At 48.9% G+C, this 22,751-nt stretch overlaps 1 protein-coding gene across 1 annotated transcript; it reads left to right on the top strand.

The window, feature by feature from the left end:
- Positions 1-1,442: 1,442 nt before the first annotated feature.
- On the top strand, positions 1,443-22,355 carry traf7 (TNF receptor-associated factor 7). Its single transcript, XM_072693908.1, has 21 exons — positions 1,443-1,504; positions 6,174-6,303; positions 6,501-6,558; positions 6,867-6,958; positions 8,132-8,248; positions 8,788-8,880; positions 10,503-10,536; positions 11,108-11,291; positions 12,199-12,333; positions 12,623-12,840; positions 13,763-13,836; positions 14,431-14,479; positions 14,562-14,689; positions 15,280-15,362; positions 15,922-15,961; positions 16,069-16,185; positions 18,081-18,203; positions 19,594-19,713; positions 20,078-20,209; positions 20,375-20,494; positions 20,686-22,355. The coding sequence occupies exons 2-21, from the start codon at positions 6,211-6,213 to the stop codon at positions 20,698-20,700; spliced, it is 2,025 nt and encodes a 674-aa protein (XP_072550009.1). The 5' UTR covers positions 1,443-1,504; positions 6,174-6,210; the 3' UTR covers positions 20,701-22,355.
- The last annotated feature ends 396 nt before the right edge of the window (positions 22,356-22,751 follow it).

Genomic DNA, 22,751 nt, shown 5'->3' with positions numbered 1-22,751 from the left:
AGACTCATAGAGTTCCACAAACCTGTTTAACTGAAAAATACTACACAATGCTAAACAATGCTATATAATAATATATAATACTATATAATACTACATAACCACAGTGCAGCTGTATAAAAACCATAAACAGCAGAATATTTAACAGAAACGTTTAAACACCTCCTGATCTTTCACTTTTATGATCCTTCAGCCTCTTTATTAAAGACCCATCAGAGCCGGTTGGTGAGGGTTAGAGATCTCTGTACATTCAGTTCATACCCCTATAACGTGTACCTTTAGAATACTCCTCTGTGTAGCTGTACAGTAAGACACCAGACATGATTTAAGACTTAAGATTTCATCATTTTAATTCTGCTGATTTACTTGAGTAACAACATAGAGTTGATCAGACGCTCCAGTATTTAAACCTCACCCTGCACTGATATAAACCAGGTTACAGACCAGGGCGAAATAACCACCGTTTATTAAAGCACATCTTCACTGTTATAAATAATAATTACTCAGCATTTATTCATTCATTTAGACTGAAAAAAGATCAGAACCTGTGCGCTTTGATCAAACAGCGCCCTCCTCTGTCTGGACCTCTCCACAGTGTCTGAACCACATTGAACAGCAGTGATGTTGAACTACACCCAACTCATCAACCCTAAAATCAGATTAAACTCAGACTAAACTCAGACTAAACTCAAAATTAAACTCAGATTAAACTCAGACTAAACTCAGACTAAACTCAAAATTAAACTCAGATTAAACTCAGACTAAACTCAGACTAAACTCAGACTAAACTCAGATTAAACTCAGACTAAACTCAAAATTATACTCAGACTAAACTCAGACTAAACTCAGATTAAACTCAGACTAAACTCAGACTAAACTCAAAATTAAACTCAGATTAAACTCAGACTAAACTCAGACTAAACTCAGACTAAACTCAGATTAAACTCAGTCTAAACTCAGATTAAACTCAGACTAAACTCAGACTAAACTCAGATTAAACTCAGAATAAACTCAGACTAAACTCAGATTAAACTCAGACTAAACTCAGACTAAACTCAAAATTAAACTCAGATTAAAGTCAGACTAAACTCAGATTAAACTCAGACTAAACTCAGACTAAACTCAAAATTAAACTCAGATTAAACTCAGTCTAAACTCAGACTAAACTCAGGTCGTGTGATAATAGAAAAGTATAGCTAAATATGAAAGGACAGCTGATCATTCACACATTAAATAATCCATCATAAACATCTAAACACTGAACAGTTCTATCGATTATGATCTCATTGTCACTTTAAGAAGCGCAACCTCGGACTAACCAGTCTTGCATATTTAGAAAACACGGCGCGGGGTGGACTGTGGGAGTTGTAGTCCCGTGGCGCTCCTTCCAGCTGTATTGCCTTATATGGTTTCAGATTTTTCCGTACTACATTTCCCAGCGTCCCCCGCGCGGCGTTGCGAAAACGTTAGAGAAAATGAAGAATGTATCTGCAGAGTTAGCTTACAGGTGAGAATCTTTGATTTTTTGATGGATACAGGTGTAAATAATAGTGTTTGTGATAAAAACAGACGAGCTTCAGGGTAAGATGTCGTGTGGATGCGGTAATAAGGGCGCGAGCGGAGTGATGGCGAAAACTTCCTCCGCGTTCGGGAAGAGCCCACTCGCCTGTTAGCTTAGCTTAGCATAGGCAGTGTCGAGCTGAGCCGAAAACACGCAGACTCCCACCAAAACCACCCAGACCCGCCCTGAGGGGCTGCACTCACTAAACGAGCCCGCACCGCACTTTCCCACCAGCTGTCGGGTCTACTGGAGGACAGGCAGGCGGCTCTGACAGGTAGAGCTGCGGGGCTTAGCTTAGCTTAGCTTAGCTTAGCCAGGCTGAGGCTGGACCCTGACCCGGACCCTGGCTGGAGGCTCTGGCTGGAGGTTCTGGGTGGAGGTTCTGGCTGGAGGCTCTGGCTGGAGGCTCTGGCTGGAGGTTCTGGGTGGAGGTTCTGGGTGGAGGTTCTGGGTGGAGGCTCTGGGTGGAGGCTCTGGCTGGAGGCTCTGGCTGGAGGTTCTGGCTGGAGGCTCTGGGTGGAGGCTCTGGGTGGAGGTTCTGTGTGGAGGCTCTGGCTGGAGGCTCTGGGTGGAGGCTCTGGGTGGAGGCTCTGGCTGGAGGCTCTGGCTGGAGGCTCTGGGTGGAGGTTCTGGCTGGAGGCTCTGGCTGGAGGTTCTGGGTGGAGGTTCTGGGTGGAGGCTCTGGCTGGAGGTTCTGGCTGGAGGCTCTGGCTGGAGGCTCTGGGTGGAGGTTCTGGCTGGAGGCTCTGGGTGGAGGTTCTGGGTGGAGGCTCTGGCTGGAGGCTCTGGCTGGAGGTTCTGTGTGGAGGCTCTGGCTGGAGGTTCTGTGTGGAGGCTCTGGGTGGAGGTTCTGGCTGGAGGCTCTGGGTGGAGGTTCTGTGTGGAGGCTCTGGCTGGAGGCTCTGGGTGGAGGCTCTGGCTGGAGGCTCTGGGTGGAGGCTCTGGCTGGAGGTTCTGGCTGGAGGCTCTGGGTGGAGGCTCTGGGTGGAGGTTCTGTGTGGAGGCTCTGGCTGGAGGCTCTGGCTGGAGGCTCTGGCTGGAGGTTCTGGGTGGTTTAATGCAGATTTAAGAAGAGTGAGATTTTTATTGACCTCCAGTTTGTTCGGAAGGATGGAGAGACTGACCGCAGTGTTTCCTGACCTTTATAAAAGAGTTAAAGTGAAGCTTCTCTTCTTATTGGAAAATGAGAAGCTTCAGTGTGGAGCTGTGGGGTGTCCGGGCTGCTCTCCTCTGGGTGTCCTAAAATACTAAGATTTACTCTGAAGTAACTTGTCCTGAAAGTGCAGGATGGATATTAGGAGGTTAGATGTTGATGGATTATAATAAAGAGGTTCTCTACGAGACGAGCTCTCCTCACTGAGAGACGGGCCAGCAGGAGTGCCCAGCGTTAGTCTGGGCCACAGGTCTGGGGCAGGCAGGGAGGCAGGCAGGGAGGCGGGCAGGGAGGGAGGCAGGCAGGCAGGGAGGCAGGGAGGGAGGCGGGCGGGGAGGCAGGCAGGGAGGCAGGCGGGCGGGGAGGCAGGGAGGGAGGCGGGCAGGCAGGCGGGGAGGGAGGCAGGCGGGCAGGCGGGCGGGCAGGCAGGGAGGGAGGCGGGCAGGCGGGCGGGGAGGCAGGCAGGCAGCAGCAGCAGCAGCTGGCTCTGTATTACAGTCTCGCTGCAGGTGTGGTTCTTGTGGTTCTTGTGGTTTTGGGAAGTTCTCGTCAGGGTTTGTTCGGATGATGATTTTTTCTTTAGGGACTACTTTCTGTAGCCGCACTACACCCTAAAGGCAGCATGTATCCCTCCACCGTTTTAATGATATGAGGTTTTAAAAGCAGGTTCTGGAGCTGAACTCTTCTCAAGTCTTATTTGAGGTTAATGTCTGGTTCCGTCACCAAATCTGTGAATTATTCTGACTGGATGATTATCAGTTAAACAAAGCTTTTCACCCCAAACCCACTAATCCCACTAACCCCCCCCCAAACCCACTAATCCCACTACCCCCCCCCAAACCCACTAATCCCACTAACCCCCCCCAAACCCACTAATCCCACTAAACCCCCCCCAAACCCATTAATCCCACTAACCCCCCCCAAACCCACTAATCCCACTAACCCCCCCCAAACCCACTAATCCCACTAACCCCCCCCAAACCCACTAATCCCACTAACCCCCCCCCAAACCCACTAATCCCACTAACCCCCCCCAAACCCACTAATCCCACTAACCCCCCCCCCAAACCCATTAATCCCACTAAACCCCCCATTTTTCCCACTAAACCCCCAAACCATTAATCCACCTACCCCCCCAAACCCACTAACCCCTCCCAGCCCCTCTCTGAAGGAGTTGTCTGCCCTGTTTTTAATGGTGGAGATGTTTGGTAGTTCTGTGGTGTTCTCCTGCCCCTCATAACTCATTATTCATTTTTCTAATCTCTCTTTATCTCTTACAGTTAGACGTGCTGCCTCTTGTGAGATATGTAAATGCGCTCTGTTCTGATTGGCTGCTCTGTGTTGGGCCTCATTCAGAAAGTTAGCCCAGGCTGAAAGCATGGTTCTAACCGGACTGAGCGGCTGTGGGCGTTATAGGTGTGTGTGTGTGAAGGTGTTGTGTGGTGGGTGTTTAGGGCGGGTGGTTTGTGCGGTGTAGTTTCTGTGTAGGTGTAGAAGATCGGACCGTCTGGCTGTGTTTACACGGTGTTGGAGAACTCGGACTCCTCCGGTACTGTTTCAGGAGCTCAGCAGTCGCTGGTTCATTTCCAGGTGTGGTTTAGTCTTATTTGTGGGAATCTGATTGGTTCCCTGTGTTATGTAATTGTTGCTATGGAAACTTGGATCAGGTTTGATTAGTGCTGGGAAGACTGGATCTTAAGATGAGCTGTTTGAAGTGTATTTAGTGTTTGATTACTGGAAGCTGCTCTGTCCGGCCCCCTGAGCCTCGGCCAGCTGAGTCACCGGCTCTCTGATGCAGCTTATGTTTGCTCTCAGACCGAGAGTTACATAAACCTGTAGAGCCCCGACTGCAGACTGGTGGACTGGTGGACTGCAGACTGGTGGACTGCAGACTGGTAGACTGGTGGACTGCAGACTGGTGGACTGCAGACTGGTAGACTGGTGGACTGCAGACTGGTGGACTGCAGACTGGTGGACTGCAGACTGGTGGACTGCAGACTGGTGGACTGCAGACTGGTAGACTGGTGGACTTCAGACTGGTAGACTGGTGGACTGCAGACTGGTGGACTTCAGACTGGTAGACTGGTGGACTTCAGACTGGTAGACTGGTGGACTGCAGACTGGTGGACTGCAGACTGGTGGACTGCAGACTGGTGGACTGCAGACTGGTGGACTGGTGGACTTCAGACTGGTAGACTGGTGGACTGCAGACTGGTGGACTTCAGACTGGTAGACTGGTGGACTTCAGACTGGTAGACTGGTGGACTGCAGACTGGTGGACTGCAGACTGGTAGACTGGTAGACTGGTGGACTGCAGACTGGTGGACTGCAGACTGGTAGACTGGTGGACTGCAGATTCATTATTCTAGTCGTCTTCTTTTTCTTCTGTGTTTTTCTGCAGTTTATGAAGTCATTTATTGGTATGATTTTTGTACTCACCTACCAATACCCTATTAACCATGTGGGATACCAACGCAACCACCTACCAATACCCTATTAACCATGTGGGATACCAACGCAACCACCTACCAATACCCTATTAACCATGTGGGATACCAACGCAACCACCTACCAATACCCTATTAACCATGTGGGATACCAACGCAACCACCTACCAATACCCTATTAACCATGTGGGATAACTGTGCAACCACCTACCAATACCCTATTAACCATGTGGGATACCAACGCAACCACCTACCAATACCCTATTAACCATGTGGGATACCAACGCAACCACCTACCAATACCCTATTAACCATGTGGGATACCAACGCAACCACCTACCAATACCCTATTAACCATGTGGGATACCAACGCAACCACCTACCAATACCCTATTAACCATGTGGGATACCAACGCAACCACCTACCAATACCCTATTAACCATGTGGGATACCAACGCAACCACCTACCAATACCCTATTAACCATGTGGGATACCAACGCAACCACCTACAGTGTTTCCTCTAGAATGTATTTCAGAGCGGTGGTATGCCCGATAATAGAATGCTAGTTTAGTCTACATTGTTGTTGTTAAACGATTAGCCAGGCCTGCCCTGCCCTTCACACTTGTGTATGTATAAGCTGCATTCTGTGATGCTAACAGAGTTCTCTGATTCGGCCCAATTTGGACGTGTGTCGGTGTGAGTTTGATGAATGTGTTGTGAATATTTATGTGTTTATAACTACAGTGTATTCAGTGGACAGTGCGCTCAACCATTAATACCACTAATGTTCTGAATGCAGTCAGTAAAACCAGTATAATCACTGGTGTAGAGAAGAGAACGTGCACTGGACACTCGGGCCACCAAACCAGTTAATATCGTGGTCCTACTAATTTTGGTAGTGTTTCTAATAAAGTGGCCAGTGAGTGGGAGCAGAAGGTGGGTGTTTCTGTTAAAGTGGCCAGTGATGTAGGGGTCTCTGCACACAGTGTTTAAGACTGTATTCTCTCTGCAGGCTGTGAAGGCCCTTCTCTACGTGGCTTTGATGGATTATGAACTCTAGTAAAGCACCGCGCTACAACCGTTATTCAGCAGGAGCGTCCATTGCCGCCACTGTCGGTAGTTCATCTGATCTCAGTAACGGGGTGAGCGAACCCTGCTCTGTCAGCTCCATTGCTGACGCGGCAGCAGAGACACCTTTATTTATTTATTTATTTATTTATGATTGAATTCCTGTGATTATTTGTAATAAATGACCGGTACAGTGTTGAACCCTGCTCTGAATCATGTGGTTGAATTAATAAGACTATAGGAGATTGACTGTTTGTGTTGCTTCATGCAGGGCAGAATGGAAGCTACTTTTGGACCCACGTTTTCTGCAGTCGCACCAGTCAGCAAAGGTAAACACAGGCTGCCTGATACTGTATTTATATTCCTGTGACTATGGAAACAGATGAAGTGTTAGATCTGCCGTGGCTCAGCCGAACGCTCTGACTGTGATTAATCTTCAGCGCACTCACAGAAAAGCTATAAATATCAGACATGTCTGCACTGTGGGTAACTTTACCTCCTGATCCAATCAGCACCCCTAGAAATGCATGTACTGTAGTGGAGAATGACCTGATTCTGCCATTGATCAGAATCAGGAGGGCCCTCGGGCTGTGCAGTGAGATCGATGCATTCTGATAATGATGCTGTGAAATTTCAGCTGAGACGACCGGTAATTACAAACAGCACCGCAGGACCCCTTCCTCCTCCAGCACCCTGACCTACTCGCCGAGGGACGACGACGATGGCATGGTAATTACAGCCCAGTTCTGCTGGAATCCACTTTCTAACACTGCTTACTTACACTGTGGACCCGCTTCCCAGAACCAGATTAAGCCTAAGACTAGACTTTGAAGATTGTTCAGTGATGAGTCACCACTGAAAATGGAAATAGAAAAAAAAGAGTGTCCAAAAATATCTAGATACTCTTCAAAAGCCAAACAGTCTATTAAAGACACAGCAGCTGAGGAGTTTAACGATGCTTCTGTGAAGAACCTCCTCTGAACATCTGCGGGGTGAGTGGGAGTGATGGAGATACAGCTTTATTGATCATCTTACAGCTCCATTGATGATTTTGGTAGCCGTTTGACATCAAAACCTGATTGGGAATCATCTGACGTCACTGATGTTTTATGTGGTTGAATGCAGTCAAATGTTCCTCACAGCAATGTTCCAACATTTATTGTAAAACCTTCCCAGAAGAGAAGGAGCTGTTACTGGGACAAACTCCCAAATAATCATCATGATTTCAGAGGAAACGCTGGGGGAGCAGGTGTCTGGATACTTTTGGACATGTAGAGACACTTTCCTGGATCTCAGATTTACTAAACATGCTTTTAGTCCGGGCTTCAGTTTAACCTGGCTGTGGGATGTTGCCTTGATCAGATGATATTTAATGCTGATGTTTGTTTAATAATTGAGTTTATTAAAATGAAAGAATTGAGCAGTTGAGGGAACCTCAGTGTGTTCTGTGTTTAAAGGGAAGCTTCCCTTACTGTAAAGCTGTTCCTGTGTTTTGCTGGTGGCCAGTTTTGTTATGGGTCAGTGAGCTGAATGTAGGGGTCAGTTCTGCGGGCTGGTGCTGAGGTGTACAGTGTACTGGTCAGCGCTGCTACAGCGTGTGTTCAGCAGAACAGGTGAGGAGCTGAGGCGCGCCCTGCTTCTCCATCTGCTGCAGTGCAGGGAGCGGCGGTAGTTCTGCTGATCAGTCGCTTCGCTGTTTTTATCGTTCTCTGATTACTGCTGAGCTCTGGCTCCACCTGAGGGAACCGCAGCCTGTCCGGTTCTGTCCGGCCTGCTGCGGCATCCAGATTGGGCTTCCTGGCCGAGGAGGGAGCAATTGTTTATAATGATGTAAACAGGGGAGGTCAGGGACAGACAGACAGACATGATTTAATTAGTGTTCCTGACTCTCTGTGTGTGTAGCCTCCCATCAGTACTCCACGCCGGTCGGATTCGGCCATCTCTGTTCGCTCCCTTCACTCGGAGTCCAACATGTCCCTGCGCTCCACCTTCTCTCTGCACGAGGAGGAGGAAGACACGGTCAGTAACACCCCACCTTCATCTCCAAACACTACAGCCCAGCTTTCACAGCCCACTGCTGGGTCACTACACTACTGAACAGAGAGAGAGTAGAGTAGTGAAGTCCAGTAGAACCAGGTTTGGTTGGTCAGCTGGGTTCTAGATTTATTACAGTTTTATAATCATGTAATTATAGCATGTGAGTAATGACTGCGTAATGAGTCTGTACTGTGTGGAAGTTACTCAGAGGTTCCGGTCTGACTCGGTTCTAACAGCAGAGGTTCTGTTTGTTTATTGATGCTGATAATTAACCCGTCCGTGATTAGACACACTTGTCCTGTGAACTCTTCTAATTCTAAAAAGTGAAGGAGGTTCAGTTTCCAGGCTAACGTCCAGCTCTCCGGCTCACAGCTGCCCTCTGACTCTCCTGACGGCTAATTGAACCTTTTCACATGACGTCAAAATCAGCTGACCCTGGCGGGAAACTGACAGGATGTGCTGTTCTCACTCACTCTCACTCGCTCTCTCTCTCTCGCTCGCTCGCTCGCTCTCTCTCTCAGGAGCCGCAGGTGTTTGCAGAGCAGCCCTCAGTTAAGCTGTGCTGCCAGCTGTGCTGCAGTGTGTTCAAGGACCCTGTCATCACCACCTGTGGGGTGAGTTGTCCACCCTTTTAGCGTGTGTGTGTGTGTGTGTGTGTGTGTGTGTGTGTGTGTGTGTGTGTGTGTGTGTGTGTGTTTGTTGTGAGCTGGACACACTCTTCATATTGATTTCCTGTCGGTTGAAGACCTGTCCTTGACCCGTCTCCTGATGCTGGGTCAGTGCGGACTGCAGATGGAGGATTTACATTTACAGCATTTAGCAGACGCTCTTCTCCAGAGTGACTTTGCTTTGCTATTTACCCAATAACAACCTCAGCTAGTTTAAATAGACTAAAAATTCAAAGATCCTCTAAGTTTAGACACTAACCTCATACACCGCACTCATTTACACACCGCTGAGAAACGAGCTGTAAAGCTGTGTATCTGAGCAGCTCAGAGTAAACAGGTGACTGTGATATTCCCAGTGCTCTCCTAGAAGAAGGCCAGTGTTCCCAGTTTCCATTCAACGTCTAGTGTATCTAAATGATTGAACCTTCATTTAACCAGGATGTCCCTAAATATTCAAATCTGGTTTTCCAGAGAGACCTACTTACAGGATAGCACACATCACAGTTCCTGGAGTTTACAGGAATGATGAAATCAAGCATAACTAACAAACCTCAGCCGATTTACATAAACCCATTCAACACAAACACTGAACTGAACACAAAATCCAGACTCAACAGCTGCAGGTTATACATATATACAATAAATATACTCTTACAGTTTGTGCAAAGCTTTAAATGTTCAGTTGGGCTGTAATCACATATAGATTACAATGTAGTTTGTTAAGCTTCTAATTAAAAATAAACTTTAAACTAATTTCCAATAATCAGAGTATATTAGAGTTTATTGAGGAACGCATGAGCGCAGTAGCTAACCGGTTCACTACATGGGTCTGGTATCTAAAGAAATACAGCATTTTGCTAAAAAGAGTGTATTGCTAACAAGCTCCTCATCTCTGTGAACACGCCCACAGCTTCTTTATGTGCTTATATGCAAATTAAATACGTCCATATTATTCAGTACAGCAGCATGGATCCACTCAGTTTACACATTTAACCAAGAAATGAAACTACATCTGTAGAGCTGCTCCACCCTCAGACTGGAGCGCAGTGGGTGGAGTGATACCACACACTGCGCTGAGGTGAAGGTGGTTCCGGTTCCTCCAGTGTTCCTCAGCTCTGTGGGGAAGGTTCTGTTTGGGTTTATAGACTAAAGTCAGTCCCACCGTCTCCTAAACCTCAACCATCTACCAGCTAATGAAGATCTGGAGGAGCTCTGAGAGACGCACTGAGGGGTGAGCGGTTTTGGGGGCGTGTCTACAGAGATTGGTGACAGTCTGGTGAAGTCCAGTGTTTGTTAGCAATGTTAGCCTAGCATCTCCCATTGTAAAATAAAGAAGCTCAAGTCAGATACAGAACGTGTCTCGGCTGGTCGACTGAATCCGGCTCAGAGATCAGTCAGGATGGTGTGGTTTGTTGCCAGGCTGCTCCTTTAAGGCGCTGGTTATTCGGGTGGGGAGCAGGACCGTGATGATCAGACAGTAATGATATTTAAAGGATCTGTATATTTTCAGGCTGAAACACTAACACTAAAATGTTAATGTCTGCCTCTCTCTGTTTCTGTTCCTCCAGCACACCTTCTGCAGGCGATGTGCTTTAACCTCAGGTAGGAACAGCAGTCCTCTGACCTCTCCGACCTTCACTGTCCGCTAAACCTTTCTCTTCCTGATTTGTCTGCTCACTCCTCAGCAGAGAGGAAACGCAGGGCTTTACTTCTTCCTTTTACAGTTCCACCCCCTCCCCAGATTAGTCATTTCCAGTCCCCACGCTATCTGGAACACCCCCCCCCCCCCCGGGGTTCAATCACACAATGCTTCCAGAGCTGGGAGGTGAAGGTGAAGACAAGCACGGCCTTAATCCAAGACCACACTGAGTGAGGGAGGACACTTCTGCTTTCTGGGACTCCCTGTCTCTGACTGATGGCTGTGGCACCACTCCTAGACTAGTCCCTCTTTATGTTAGGGGTGCCCTTATTAATCTAGACAGTAATATCAATACCCCTGACCTTTTCTCATTTATTTACATATTATTATTATTATTATTATTATTATTGATTATGCTTGATTATTTCAGTATGATCAGCACTTTTTAGATGAAAGCCTCAGTGCCTGTTTGGCCACCAGCAGCTCTGAGGTCAGTGCAGGTCAGTCTGACTGTGTGTTTGTGTGTCTGTGCAGAGAAATGCCCGGTGGACAACTCGAAGCTGACCGTGGTGGTGAACAACATCGCTGTGGCCGAGCAGATCGGGGAGCTGTTTGTCCACTGTAAATACGGCTGCCGGCCTGCAGCCTCAGGCAAGCCAGGAGCCTTCGAGGTCGACCCACTGGGCTGTCCTTTCACCATCAAACTCAGCACCAGGAAGTGAGAACACACATCCTCTCTGTTCACTCTCATCTGACCACCAGTGCGTCACACGTTAAACCCGAACGTTCTCAGCATCACTACTGCTGCTGAGAGAAAAACCACAGCACCATGACTGATCTCTGAGCCCAGGTTGAGTCGATCAGCTGAGACACGTTCGGGATCTGACGTGAGCTTCTTTAGATTACAACAGGAGATGCTAGGCTAACACTGCTAACAAACACTGGATGTAGACTCTCACCAGTTTACTCATCTCTGTAGATTCGCCCCCCAAAACAGTTTGTCTCTCAGAACTCCTTCAGATCTTCATTAGCTGGTAGATGGTTGAGGTTTAGGAGACGGTGGGACTTAGTTAAGTCTATAAACCCAAACAGAACCAGAACCACAGAGCTGAGGAACGCTGGAGGAACCGGACCCTCTTTCACCTCAGCGCAGTGTGTGGTATTACTCCGCCCACTGCGCTCTACAGAGCGGGACGTGATGAGGATGATGAAGTAGATCCAGCTCTAGATTAAATATGGAAATAAGATCTGTCTGTGCTGAATCTCCTGAATCAGTTATTATTTAATATTTATTCAGTTCTGTTTTTCTACACTGCAGTCACCACCCTGCCCTGCTCCCAACACACCTGATCCAGCTAATCAGCTAATTAACAATCCCTGCTGGAGGTGAAGATTGAGTTGAACCTCTGAAATGTGCAGGTCAGGGTCCTTAGGAGGAGAAAGGGTTCATAAAACTGCAGCTCAGGAGTTAAAGTCCTGCTCCTGGTTCTGGTTCCTCTGGTGGAAACAGGCTTTTTGAAACCTTTGCAGCCTCTTCTGTGTGCTGAAGGCCAGGCCCCAGGGACTGACTGTAACACTGTGGTGTGTGTGTGTGTGTGTGTGTGTGTGTGTGTGTGTTTGAACAGAGATCACGAAGGGAGCTGTGATTACCGGCCGGTTCGCTGCCCAAACAACCCCAGCTGCCCTCCACTGCTCACCATGAACCTGGAGGCTCATCTGAAGGAGTGTGAACACATCAAATGCCCTCATTCCAAATACGGGTGTGTGAGAGAGGAGCACACACACACTAACAGACACACACACACTAACACACACGTTCAGTGCTTAATCCTCAGCCTGCGCGGACCCGGCAGCGCCTGCTGTCTTTTTATTGTAGTGACATTTTGATCTCCGCTGTTCTGGTTAAGGATGCTGAGCCTGGTCAGAACCGTGAGTTCTACAGATTCACATGTGGGGTAAAGTGATGTGGACTGCAGGTCCTGGTGTGCTGGTATGTGCTGGTATGTAATTGTGTAAATATTTAGGATATTTCTCTTTGTTTTACTGTAGATGCACCTTCATCGGTAACCAGGACACGTATGAGACTCACCTGGAGGTGTGCAAGTTCGAGGGTTTGAAGGAGTTCCTGCAGCAGACGGACGATCGCTTCCATGAGATGCAGGTCACTCTGGCGCAGAAAGACCAGGACATCTCCTTCCTCCGCTCCATGCTGGGCAAACTGTCTGAGAAACTGGACCAGCTGGAGAAGAATCTGGAGCTCAAGTTCGGTGAGAGAGCGTCAGGACGATACTTCAGCTTTTCTTTTCTGTTTGACTTCTATTGATCTGAGCACTGAACACTGCGAGAAAGAGCAGGATCTTACTAATAAACCAATCAATAAATAATAACATGGAGGACACTTCTCTACTGGAGAGAAGTACTGCCAATAGAATAGGACTCTCTGGAGCAGATCAACATCATGACCCTATTGGCTCCATGCTGCCTAATGCCAGGCGTGGGCTAGAGGGGTATAAAGCCCCCCAGCATTGATGAACTGTGGAGCAGTGGAAGAACTGTGTTCTCTGGAATGATGGTGGTGGAGCTCCATCCAGTACTTTTGGGATGAGGTGGAGAGTTGGTTATCCAACATCCTGACCTCACTAATGCTTTTGTCGCTGAATGCAATCAAATCCTCACAGCAATTCTCCTCCAAAATCTAGTAGAAAGTCTTCTTCTCTGGACAGTAGAGACAGTTCCTCCAACAGAAGCAGGATCAGCTCTTTAATCCCCTTGATTTCAGAAGAAACGGTGAATGAGCAGGTGTCCCAATACTTTTGTCAGTCCAAAATATCATAACAATAAGTTCTGAGCTTTAAATAAAAGTCAGTAGAACCGTGTTTTACTGTGAGTAATTCTGGATCACTTCTGGTGGTCTATTTATTATAAAAAGTGGTGATTTCACCCCCTTCTCTCGCCTCCTGGTGTTGTGGCGTTTCTCCTCACGTTTCAGACGCAGTTTATTTACGGCATTTATAATAGCAAAGGCATCCTAACCTAAACGTGCTGTGATACGCAGAGGTGTGTCTCTGGTGTGGCTTATTTACCCTAAAGAACAGTACATGCAGTTGGACCATTTGACCAGGGGTGCACAAACTTTTGCACATGACTGTACATCCAGACTGAGAGCGCTGTTGCTATGCTGTTTTCCAGATGTGCTGGATGAGAACCAGAGTAAGCTGAGTGAAGACCTGATGGAGTTCCGCAGAGACGCCTCGATGCTCAACGTAAGCACAAGCGTTCCCACCTGGATATCAGGGCTGGGTGATGCAGCAGAAGTGTTACCACGGTACCCGGGGAGATGTTCTCTCCGCACAGCGTCACAGCGTTCAGTTCAGTTGGGTGTGAGAAGTTGAAATGGGCAGGAAGCAGCAGCAGCAGCTCCACATTTAGAAAGCACAGTCAGAGACTGATCACAGTGACCGTTAGTGCTGGTCAGTGTTTCACTGCACGGAACTTTACCTCTAAAGGTAAATCGCACTGATTCTGCTCTCTGTAGAGGAACATGCAGCTGCTCAGTCCTGATCTCCACAAAACTATCAGCTGATTGTGACATCATTGATCACAGTAATGAGAAAATATCATTACAGCTATAATCAGAAGGATCTGTATAAAAATATTATTTTATTTGTAATGATTGTTGAGCCCATTTGAAACCCCTTTAACCAGGTGCTGAACTGTTCAAGTATCTGAAGCATCCGTTGATTTGTCATGGTTCTGTAAACAGCATTGAACCCTTGAAGAACCTCTTTCAGGTGATCTAGATTTCCTGTAATGTGACCTGTGGTTAAATTGTGTGTAATTCTCCTCCCTCTCCTCAGGATGAGCTGTCCCACATTAACGCCAGGCTGAACATGGGCATCCTGGGCTGTGAGTATCTCCTCCCACCCCGAGCTCTTCTACACTGTGCTAGTTCAGCGCTGTGCTCACTCCGCCTCTCTGTGTGTTGCAGCGTACGACCCTCAGCAGATCTTTAAGTGTAAGGGCACGTTTGTGGGCCACCAGGGGCCGGTGTGGTGTTTGTGTGTGTACTCCACCGGTGACCTGCTCTTCAGCGGATCCTCCGACAAAACCATCAAGGTCTGATTACACTACGAAATTTACACCTTCACTTTGGATGAATCATACGTGTGTGTCTGTGTCTGTCTGTGTGTTTCTGTGTGTGTTTCTGTGTGTGTTTCTGTGTGTGTTTCTGTGTTTCTGTGTGTGTTTCTGTGTGTGTTTCTGTGTTTCTGTGTGTGTTTCTGTGTTTCTGTGTGTGTCTGTGTGTTTCTGTGTCTGTGTTTCTGTGTGTTTCTGTGTGTGTCTGTGTGTGTCTGTGTGTGTCTGTGTCTGTCTGTGTCTGTCTGTGTGTATGTGTGCGTATGCTAAACACTACAGACGATCTATATCACAGAATATTATCGTGCTCGGTTTCATGCTCATGTTGGGCAGTTCACTGTTTCTGAGCCCTGTTTATTATATACAGTAGTTGTGGAGTGCAGTTTAGTTGAATGAAGCAGGTTTAGAGTAGAGGTCACTGTACTGTATACCTGTAATTTACTGAATATACTGAATACCTGTCATTTTAGTGTTGTTGTTGTTGATAGTAATGATAATAATAATATATATAATATATAATATATATATTATTATAATTGTTAGTATTGTTCCTGTTGTTGTGAGTTTAGGTCTGGGACACGTGCACCACTTATAAGTGCCAGAAGACGCTGGAGGGTCATGATGGCATTGTGCTGGCGCTGTGTATTCAGGGGTGAGTGTGTGTGAAGTGCCCACCAGTGTGTCTCTCTCTCTCTCTCTCTCTCTTTCTCTTTCTTTCTTTCCACACCACAGAGAGAGAGAGAAAAGAGGGGTTTAAGCAAACTAGACTAAACTACTACAGTTCCCACAATACCCTGCAAATCCAATGGATTCCAGCTTAAGGTGTCTGGGGGGGCATGCGTGCTAATGAAAATACCATATTTACCTCCCTCTCTCTCTCCCTCCCTCTCTCTCTCCCTCCCCCTCCCTCTCCCTCTCTCTCCCTCCCTCTCTCTCCCTCCCTCTCTCTCCCTCCCTCTCTCTCCCTCCCTCTCTCTCCCTCTCTCTCCCTCTCTCCCTCCCTCTCCCTCCCTCTCCCTCCCTCCCTCTCCCTCCCTCTCCCTCCCTCCCTCTCCCTCCCTCTCTCTCCCTCCCTCTCCCTCCCTCTCTCTCCCTCTCTCTCCCTCTCTCTCCCTCCCTCTCTCTCCCTCTCTCCCTCCCTCTCTCTCTCCCTCCCTCTCCCTCCCTCTCTCTCCCTCTCTCTCTCTCTCTCTCTCTCTCTCTCTCTGCAGGAATAAGCTGTACAGTGGTTCGGCTGATTGCACCATCATTGTGAGTGAAGCTCTGGGTTTTCATTTCCAGATTCTACTCTCTCCCTTTCCAGTGTTTTCTAACGTGTGTGTGTGTGTGTGTGTGTGTGTGTGTATGTGTGTCCTCAGGTTTGGGACATCCAGACCCTGCAGAAAGTGAACACGATTCGTGCGCATGATAACCCTGTGTGCACGCTCGTCTCCTCACACAACATGCTCTTCAGCGGCTCCCTCAAAGCCATTAAGGTGAACCTCCTCCCCTACGGCGCTACAGCACTACAGTGCTCCTCCCCTACGGCGCTACAGCACTACAGTGCTCCTCCCCTACGGCGCTACAGCACTACAGTGCTCCTCCCCTACGGCGCTACAGCACTACAGTGCTCCTCCCCTACAGCGCTACAGCACTACAGTGCTCCTCCCCTACGGCGCTACAGCACTACAGTGCTCCTCCCCTACGGCGCTACAGCACTACAGTGCTCCTGCCCTACGGCGCTACAGCACTACAGTGCTCCTCCCCTACGGCGCTACAGCACTACAGTGCTCCTCCCCTACGGCGCTACAGCACTACAGTGCTCCTGCCCTACGGCGCTACAGCACTACAGTGCTCCTCCCCTACAGCGCTACAGCACTACAGTGCTCCTGCCCTACGGCGCTACAGCACTACAGTGCTCCTCCCCTACAGCGCTACAGCACTACAGTGCTCCTCCCCTACGGCGCTACAGCACTACAGTGCTCCTCCCCTACGGCGCTACAGCACTACAGTGCTCCTCCCCTACGGCGCTACAGCACTACAGTGCTCCTCCCCTACAGCGCTACAGCACTACAGTGCTCCTCCCCTACAGCGCTACAGCACTACAGTGCTCCTCCCCTACGGCGCTACAGCACTACAGTGCTCCTCCCCTACGGCGCTACAGCACTACAGTGCTCCTGCCCTACGGCGCTACAGCACTACAGTGCTCCTGCCCTACGGCGCTACAGCACTACAGTGCTCCTCCCCTACGGCGCTACAGCACTACAGTGCTCCTGCCCTACGGCGCTACAGCACTACAGTGCTCCTGCCCTACGGCGCTACAGCACTACAGTGCTCCTCCCCTACGGCGCTACAGCACTACAGTGCTCCTCCCCTACGGCGCTACAGCACTAGCTCTGTAAAGCTCCCTCCTTCACTTTTAGCTCTGGAGCTACGAGGCTAACATGCCTAACAAGTAAGGTGTAGAGTTGAGCAGGATCCACTTTTCTCACAGTTTTCAATCAATCAATCAATCAATCTGCCCACTTCAACTGTTCAGCTGCTCTGAATCAGGAGAGAGAAGCTGGTTAGCATTAGCTTAGTGAGCAGCGCAACGGTCTGCTCTCCACAGCACTAACTCAGTCTGTCTGACTGAAACCGTACTCTTAAACACTGCGCTGACCCTAGAAACCCGTGTCTGAGAGAGCGAGGTTTGTGTTTGCAGTAACAGGAAGACGAAGTGACCGGATCTGCTGTGTTTGGACTCACAGCCAGCTATCCAGGCTTTGATAAGTTAGCTAGCAGGCTAAACACCACAGCACAGGCCGTGTTCCAGCTGGCTGAGGCTCAGTCTCACCTGTGAATAAAACCTCAGGTCTGAGAGCGCAGAGTCGAGGCAACGGTCTGAGGAGGGTTTCCTCCGTTTCAGGATCAGTTAGTAGACCTGCTTCACTCTTAGCTTCACTAAAGAGGAGTCTGAGTGTCGATTGGTCAGTATCTCGTAACACAGCCTCGTAACTCCTCGACATGCAGTGAAAAGGCATATGTTCTAATGTCTTTCTGTGTGTATGTAATACAGATTTTAATAGAAACATCAGGACACATCGACTGTGCCCTGCCTGTGCAGTCGCAGACTCCAGAGGGTTAGATGCACATGCAGGAGTGATCTTATTTGGCCATGGATTAGATACACAACAGAAATCTAAAGCTGAGAAGAGTCAGAACCGCCTCCTCGCTCTGAGAGCACACAGTGTGCTCGCCTCGCTGAGGCCACGGCGGGGATTTGGGGGGAGGTTGAGTATAAACAGCTGAATGACCTCATCACTGTGGGACTTTCCCAAGTTCTGTCTGCATTACTTATGGTGTGTGTGTGTGTGTGTGTGTGTGTGTGTGTGTGTGTGTGTGTGTGTAGGTGTGGGACATTGTAGGAACGGAGCTGAAGCTGAAGAAAGAGCTGACTGGTTTGAATCACTGGGTTCGAGCTCTGGTCGCGTCTCAGAACCATCTGTACAGCGGATCCTACCAGACCATAAAGGTCAGAACAGCTGGAACACCTCAGCCGGGCCTCAGTTTGAGTGGGCCGCTCTGTCCTGGTTTGATAAATGACTCCTCTTCAGCTTTACAGGAGCTGACTGGTGCTGCGGACAGATAGAGAAATATAATAGATACAGAAAGAAGGTCAGTAATAGGACTGCTGGCTGCAGCTGGAGAGTCAGAGAGGTGAGGGTCCAGGGTTCTCCAGCAGGCACACACGTATGAGTGGAGTATTTGGGCTGAGGGTGCTGAAACCAGAACCCTGTAGTTGTGATCAGTGATTCTGTTGTTGCAGAAAGGACAGAGAGCAGCGGAGGGGGGCGTCAGTACAGACCCGCAGGACTGATAAAGCCACTGTTCTGGTCTAATTAAGGCTCCAGGGAGGAGAGACAGGAAAGAGACCCTCAGTAAACTCACCACTGCTTTCATCTGCAGCCGGGAGAGAGAGGGAGGGAGGGAGGGAGGGAGGGAGGGAGGGAGGGAGGGGGCGAGATATGGGGGTCAGTCGGTTCTCTGTCCTTCTCTGAGCATTTCTCGCTCTGTCATGCTGTATGGGAGGGATTTAAGTCCAGTGCTCTGATTGGTCCAGCTTGTTAACGCTTCTTGGTTACCATAGTAATGGCTGATGACTTGGGGCCATAGATGCGTTCAGTTTTTCCATAGCCGATAAGGACAGCCGACTCTGCAGGGAACGGCGGTCACTCGCTCTGCCTGCTGGAAAACAGAGCATGTGATTTCTTCAGCCTCTCTGAAGCATGCTGCAGATCAAAAGTTTGGAGACACCTTGCCAATCTTCTTTTCATATGAATAATCAGATTTTTTTGTTTGCAGTAAGTGATAATATATAAGGAATCAGCCGCTGTAAACTAAACAAGCGCTTATTTATAAAAAAACATTGAAGTATCAGAAAGTGAATTATTTGTATCCCACAGTTCAATGCTGGGGCGGCTGTATATCCCAATACCCGCCTGGCATTGGGCACGGTGACCTTAAGGTGATGTGTTCGCTCCAGAGTGTCCCGTTCTAATAGTCTAATAGTGCTTTTGTATGAAGATTACACATCTGTGGGTAAACACCTGTGTCAGCAGTGGGTGCACTTAGTAAGAAGGGGTGTCCACAAACTTTTGGTATATAATGTACGCTACAAGCTTTTGGGTGTGGGTCAGTGTTCAGAGAAAAGCTGCTTTTCAGGCCAAGCAAGATATTTGAACATGTAGCTGAGCGCTGAGGAGACCCCGTTAAACACGGTCTGTATTGTTTTCCTATCTGAGTGAAAATCTGAACTGAGAGAACTATGGGTCTCCCCAAACGGCTGTGGGAGGTGTAAATCAGTCCGGGCTGTATTTACAGTAATCTGACACACTTTCTGTTCTCTTTTTCCTCTCTTTTAGATCTGGGACATCCGCTCCCTGGAGTGTGTGCATGTCCTCCAGACCTCTGGGGGCAGCGTGTACTCCATTGCAGTCACCAACCACCATATAGTGTGTGGCACCTATGAGAACCTCATCCACGTAAGAATTCATCCTGATTAAACCCAAACGCCCCCCTTCGCCCTCAGGGGCGGCTGTTCAGAGCTTCATGCAGTAATCCGGACCACCTGTGAAGTGGGCGGGGTTTAATTAACTGATTTCTTAAATAAATAAATACCAGCAAAGTTTTAATGCTTAATCAGACCCATATTGGGGCTTCCATCATTTAACAAGAAACATTTCCTTTAGTTAAAAAGTAAATATTTACATATATAGGTTCTCTGTGATGGTTCTCTGGTTCTATATAGCCCCAAAATGATCGCAGAACCTTTTCTGGTGTTCTGTAGAACCCTGTTTGCTGAGTGTGTTGCAGTCTGTGTAGATCAGATGTTTGATCTCTCTCTAGGTGTGGGACATCGAGTCTAAAGAGCAGGTGCGGACGCTGACAGGTCACGTTGGGACAGTCTACGCCCTGGCGGTCATCTCCACTCCAGACCAGACCAAAGTGTTCAGTGCCTCCTATGACCGCTCGCTCAGGGTAAGGCTCCGGACCGGACCGGACTGGACCAGGGCTGCTTACTCTCTTCAGTCTGTTTTTATAAAACTACAGCAGCTTCAGATCAGGTCCAGCTGTGTCTCTCTGCTGCCTCTGTGCGGTTCTGATTGGTTCTGTTCTGGCTGACCGACTGGTTTACCTGTGCAGGTGTGGAGCATGGACAACATGATCTGCACCCAGACTCTGCTGAGGCACCAGGGCAGTGTAACGGCGCTGGCCGTCTCCAGGGGGCGCCTCTTCTCTGGAGCCGTGGATAGCACAGTGAAGGTCAGAAACCTCTCTCGCTCACTTTTCACTTTCCTCTGGGTCGTCATGACCCGCTGACCAACTGCAGCACCGCTGACCATTGCTGTACTGATAGAGAGCTCACAGTACCACAGATCCAGTATGAGGTTCTAATGATGTTAATATCTAGTACTGTTCTCTGACTGACTGCGGTGTGTTCTCTCCTCGCTCAGGTGTGGACGTGCTAAAGAGGCCACGGCGGGACGCTGCGGTTCTCCCTCGCCTCATGGCCTCGCAGTGGGGATGTATTTCGGACCTTAGCGTGTGTTGATATACAGTGTGCGGTTCTGTTCGGATTCCACCGCTTTTGAAGGACACCGGAGAGGCCGGCTGGAGCGGGAATGTGCTTCCTGTGTTTGTCTGGACTGCGTGCAGATCAGCAGCCGGGCGAGGCTGTCTTACCGCCTTATGGACTCCGCAGCCCGTCTGAGACTCGCTAATAAATTGATTTTGGCCACAGAAGGCTTTACAGTGGCCTCCGTAACCGTGACGACAGTGACTGTCCGGTTCTGTAAATAGGATCTTTGCTCTGTTCTAATGAAGACCGCTCGTGCTGGTCTGTTTGCGCTGATGGTTCTGCAGGCTCTGTTTTCTGGACCGTGCCCTTGGAGCCTCAGGGGGACTCGACGCGGGCGCTGACGGAGCGTCTCTCTGGACGGGCCGTTTGATCCGTTTCTAATGAGTTCTGATCGGTGTGTGAGTGCAGGGGAGCGCCAGGACGCTCCAATCCCAGGGTTTTCTGATTCTGCTCCGGGTTTTCAAATTTCCCGGCTAGCCGTCAGATCTGCTCTGTGATCAGTCCTCTCCGACTCGGCCCCAGGTCTCCCACGTCTCCCTCAGTGTTGTTATGGCAGAGAAGTGGGCGTGACTGCTGCTCATGGTGGGAGGGGCCATGTTAATTAGGTGATATTTGAGTTGAGGGTGATGTCCAGACCTTTTCTGAGTAATGAGAGCGAGAGAGACCACAAACTATACAAATCTGCCCCTCAGGCCGGCGCAGGAGCTCCTCTCCACTCACTCACTGGATACTGAGTGAATGCTAAGTGCCAACTGATTGTCTGCTAACTGCGTGAGTGCTGGATGAATGCTAAGTGCTAACTAAGGGAATGCTAAGTGAGTGCTTACTGTCTGAATGCTAGCTAAACAGATGTTAACTGAGTGCTAACCGAGTGAGTGCTAACAGCGGGGGTGTCTGTGCTGTTGGCCAGGTTAGCTGCGCTGTGCTAATGCCTGTTCTGTGGTGTGTTTCAGTCAGAAGTATTTGGACGGTTTTGACGGAGAGTGTTCTCTCTCCGTGTGTGTGTGTGTGTGTGTGTGTGTGTGTGTGTGTGTGTGTGTGTGTGTCTCACTGGTGTATCTGCTTTATTCACTCTTTTATAATCTCTATGGACTCAAATCTGATTGGATCAGTCAGTGCGGTTCTGTTCTGAGGCTCGGACCCGGTCAGACGGATCAGCGCACGTATGAAGTTCCTGCAGACTGAGCACACAGCCTGGTTTGGGACGCGGCGGTTTGGGTGTAGGTGTGCTCCAGCTGGCTCCAGAGGAGGGACCGGGCGTCACAGGGGTGCCAAATGTTGGAATTCCGGGTCAGTGTAGAGTTCTGACCCGCAGGTGTTTCTCAGTGTGACGTCACTAAAAGTTCTGAATGGAGTCTGTTGTACTTCACCGTCTGTGTCTGTGTCTGTGCTGGGGTTCTGTCTGATGTTTGTGTTTTCCCTGCTTACAGTGATCATAAACATGATGAGATTTTACACACACACACACACACACACACACACACTCTCTCACACACACACTCTCACACACACACACACACACACACACACACACACACACACACACCGTACCCAGTGCAGGTGAATAGAACCAACGCTAACCCTGCTAATTAGCCCTGACTCTAACAAGGCTACTGTCGCTAACATGTAATGTGTAAATACTGAGGACTAAATACAGTCCTAAATACTAAGCTCTGGAATGATGAGGCTAATAGCAGCTAATGTCCATGCTAATGGCTAATGATGCTCACAGATAATGGACATTTATGCTTGGCTAGCTCTGAAGCTGAGAGGCTAGTGGACGCTCCTGCTGTGTCCGAGCGCTGGCGGTTTGTTCCATTAGGGGACTGAACTGAACAGCCGGTGAGGTCGAATTAACAAGTGGGGAAACTCTGGACTCTAGATGAGACAGGGGGGACGAGATGTGACCTATGTCACGACCTTTGACCTTTTCTGTGTGTT

The sequence above is a fragment of the Salminus brasiliensis genome, chromosome 12 (genome assembly GCF_030463535.1).
Source record: "Salminus brasiliensis chromosome 12, fSalBra1.hap2, whole genome shotgun sequence".
NCBI classification, from domain to species: Eukaryota; Metazoa; Chordata; class Actinopteri; order Characiformes; family Bryconidae; genus Salminus; species Salminus brasiliensis.
This window is presented reverse-complemented; position numbering and strand designations above follow the sequence as displayed.

Coding starts and splice junctions, on each gene's coding strand:
- traf7 (XM_072693908.1), top strand. CDS start 6,211: ATGAACTCTAGTAAAGCACCGCGCTACAACCGTTATTCAGCAGGAGCG. Junction 6,559..6,866: donor AGTCGCACCAGTCAGCAAAG/GTAAACACAGGC, acceptor GTGAAATTTCAG/CTGAGACGACCGGTAATTAC. Junction 6,959..8,131: donor GGGACGACGACGATGGCATG/GTAATTACAGCC, acceptor CTGTGTGTGTAG/CCTCCCATCAGTACTCCACG.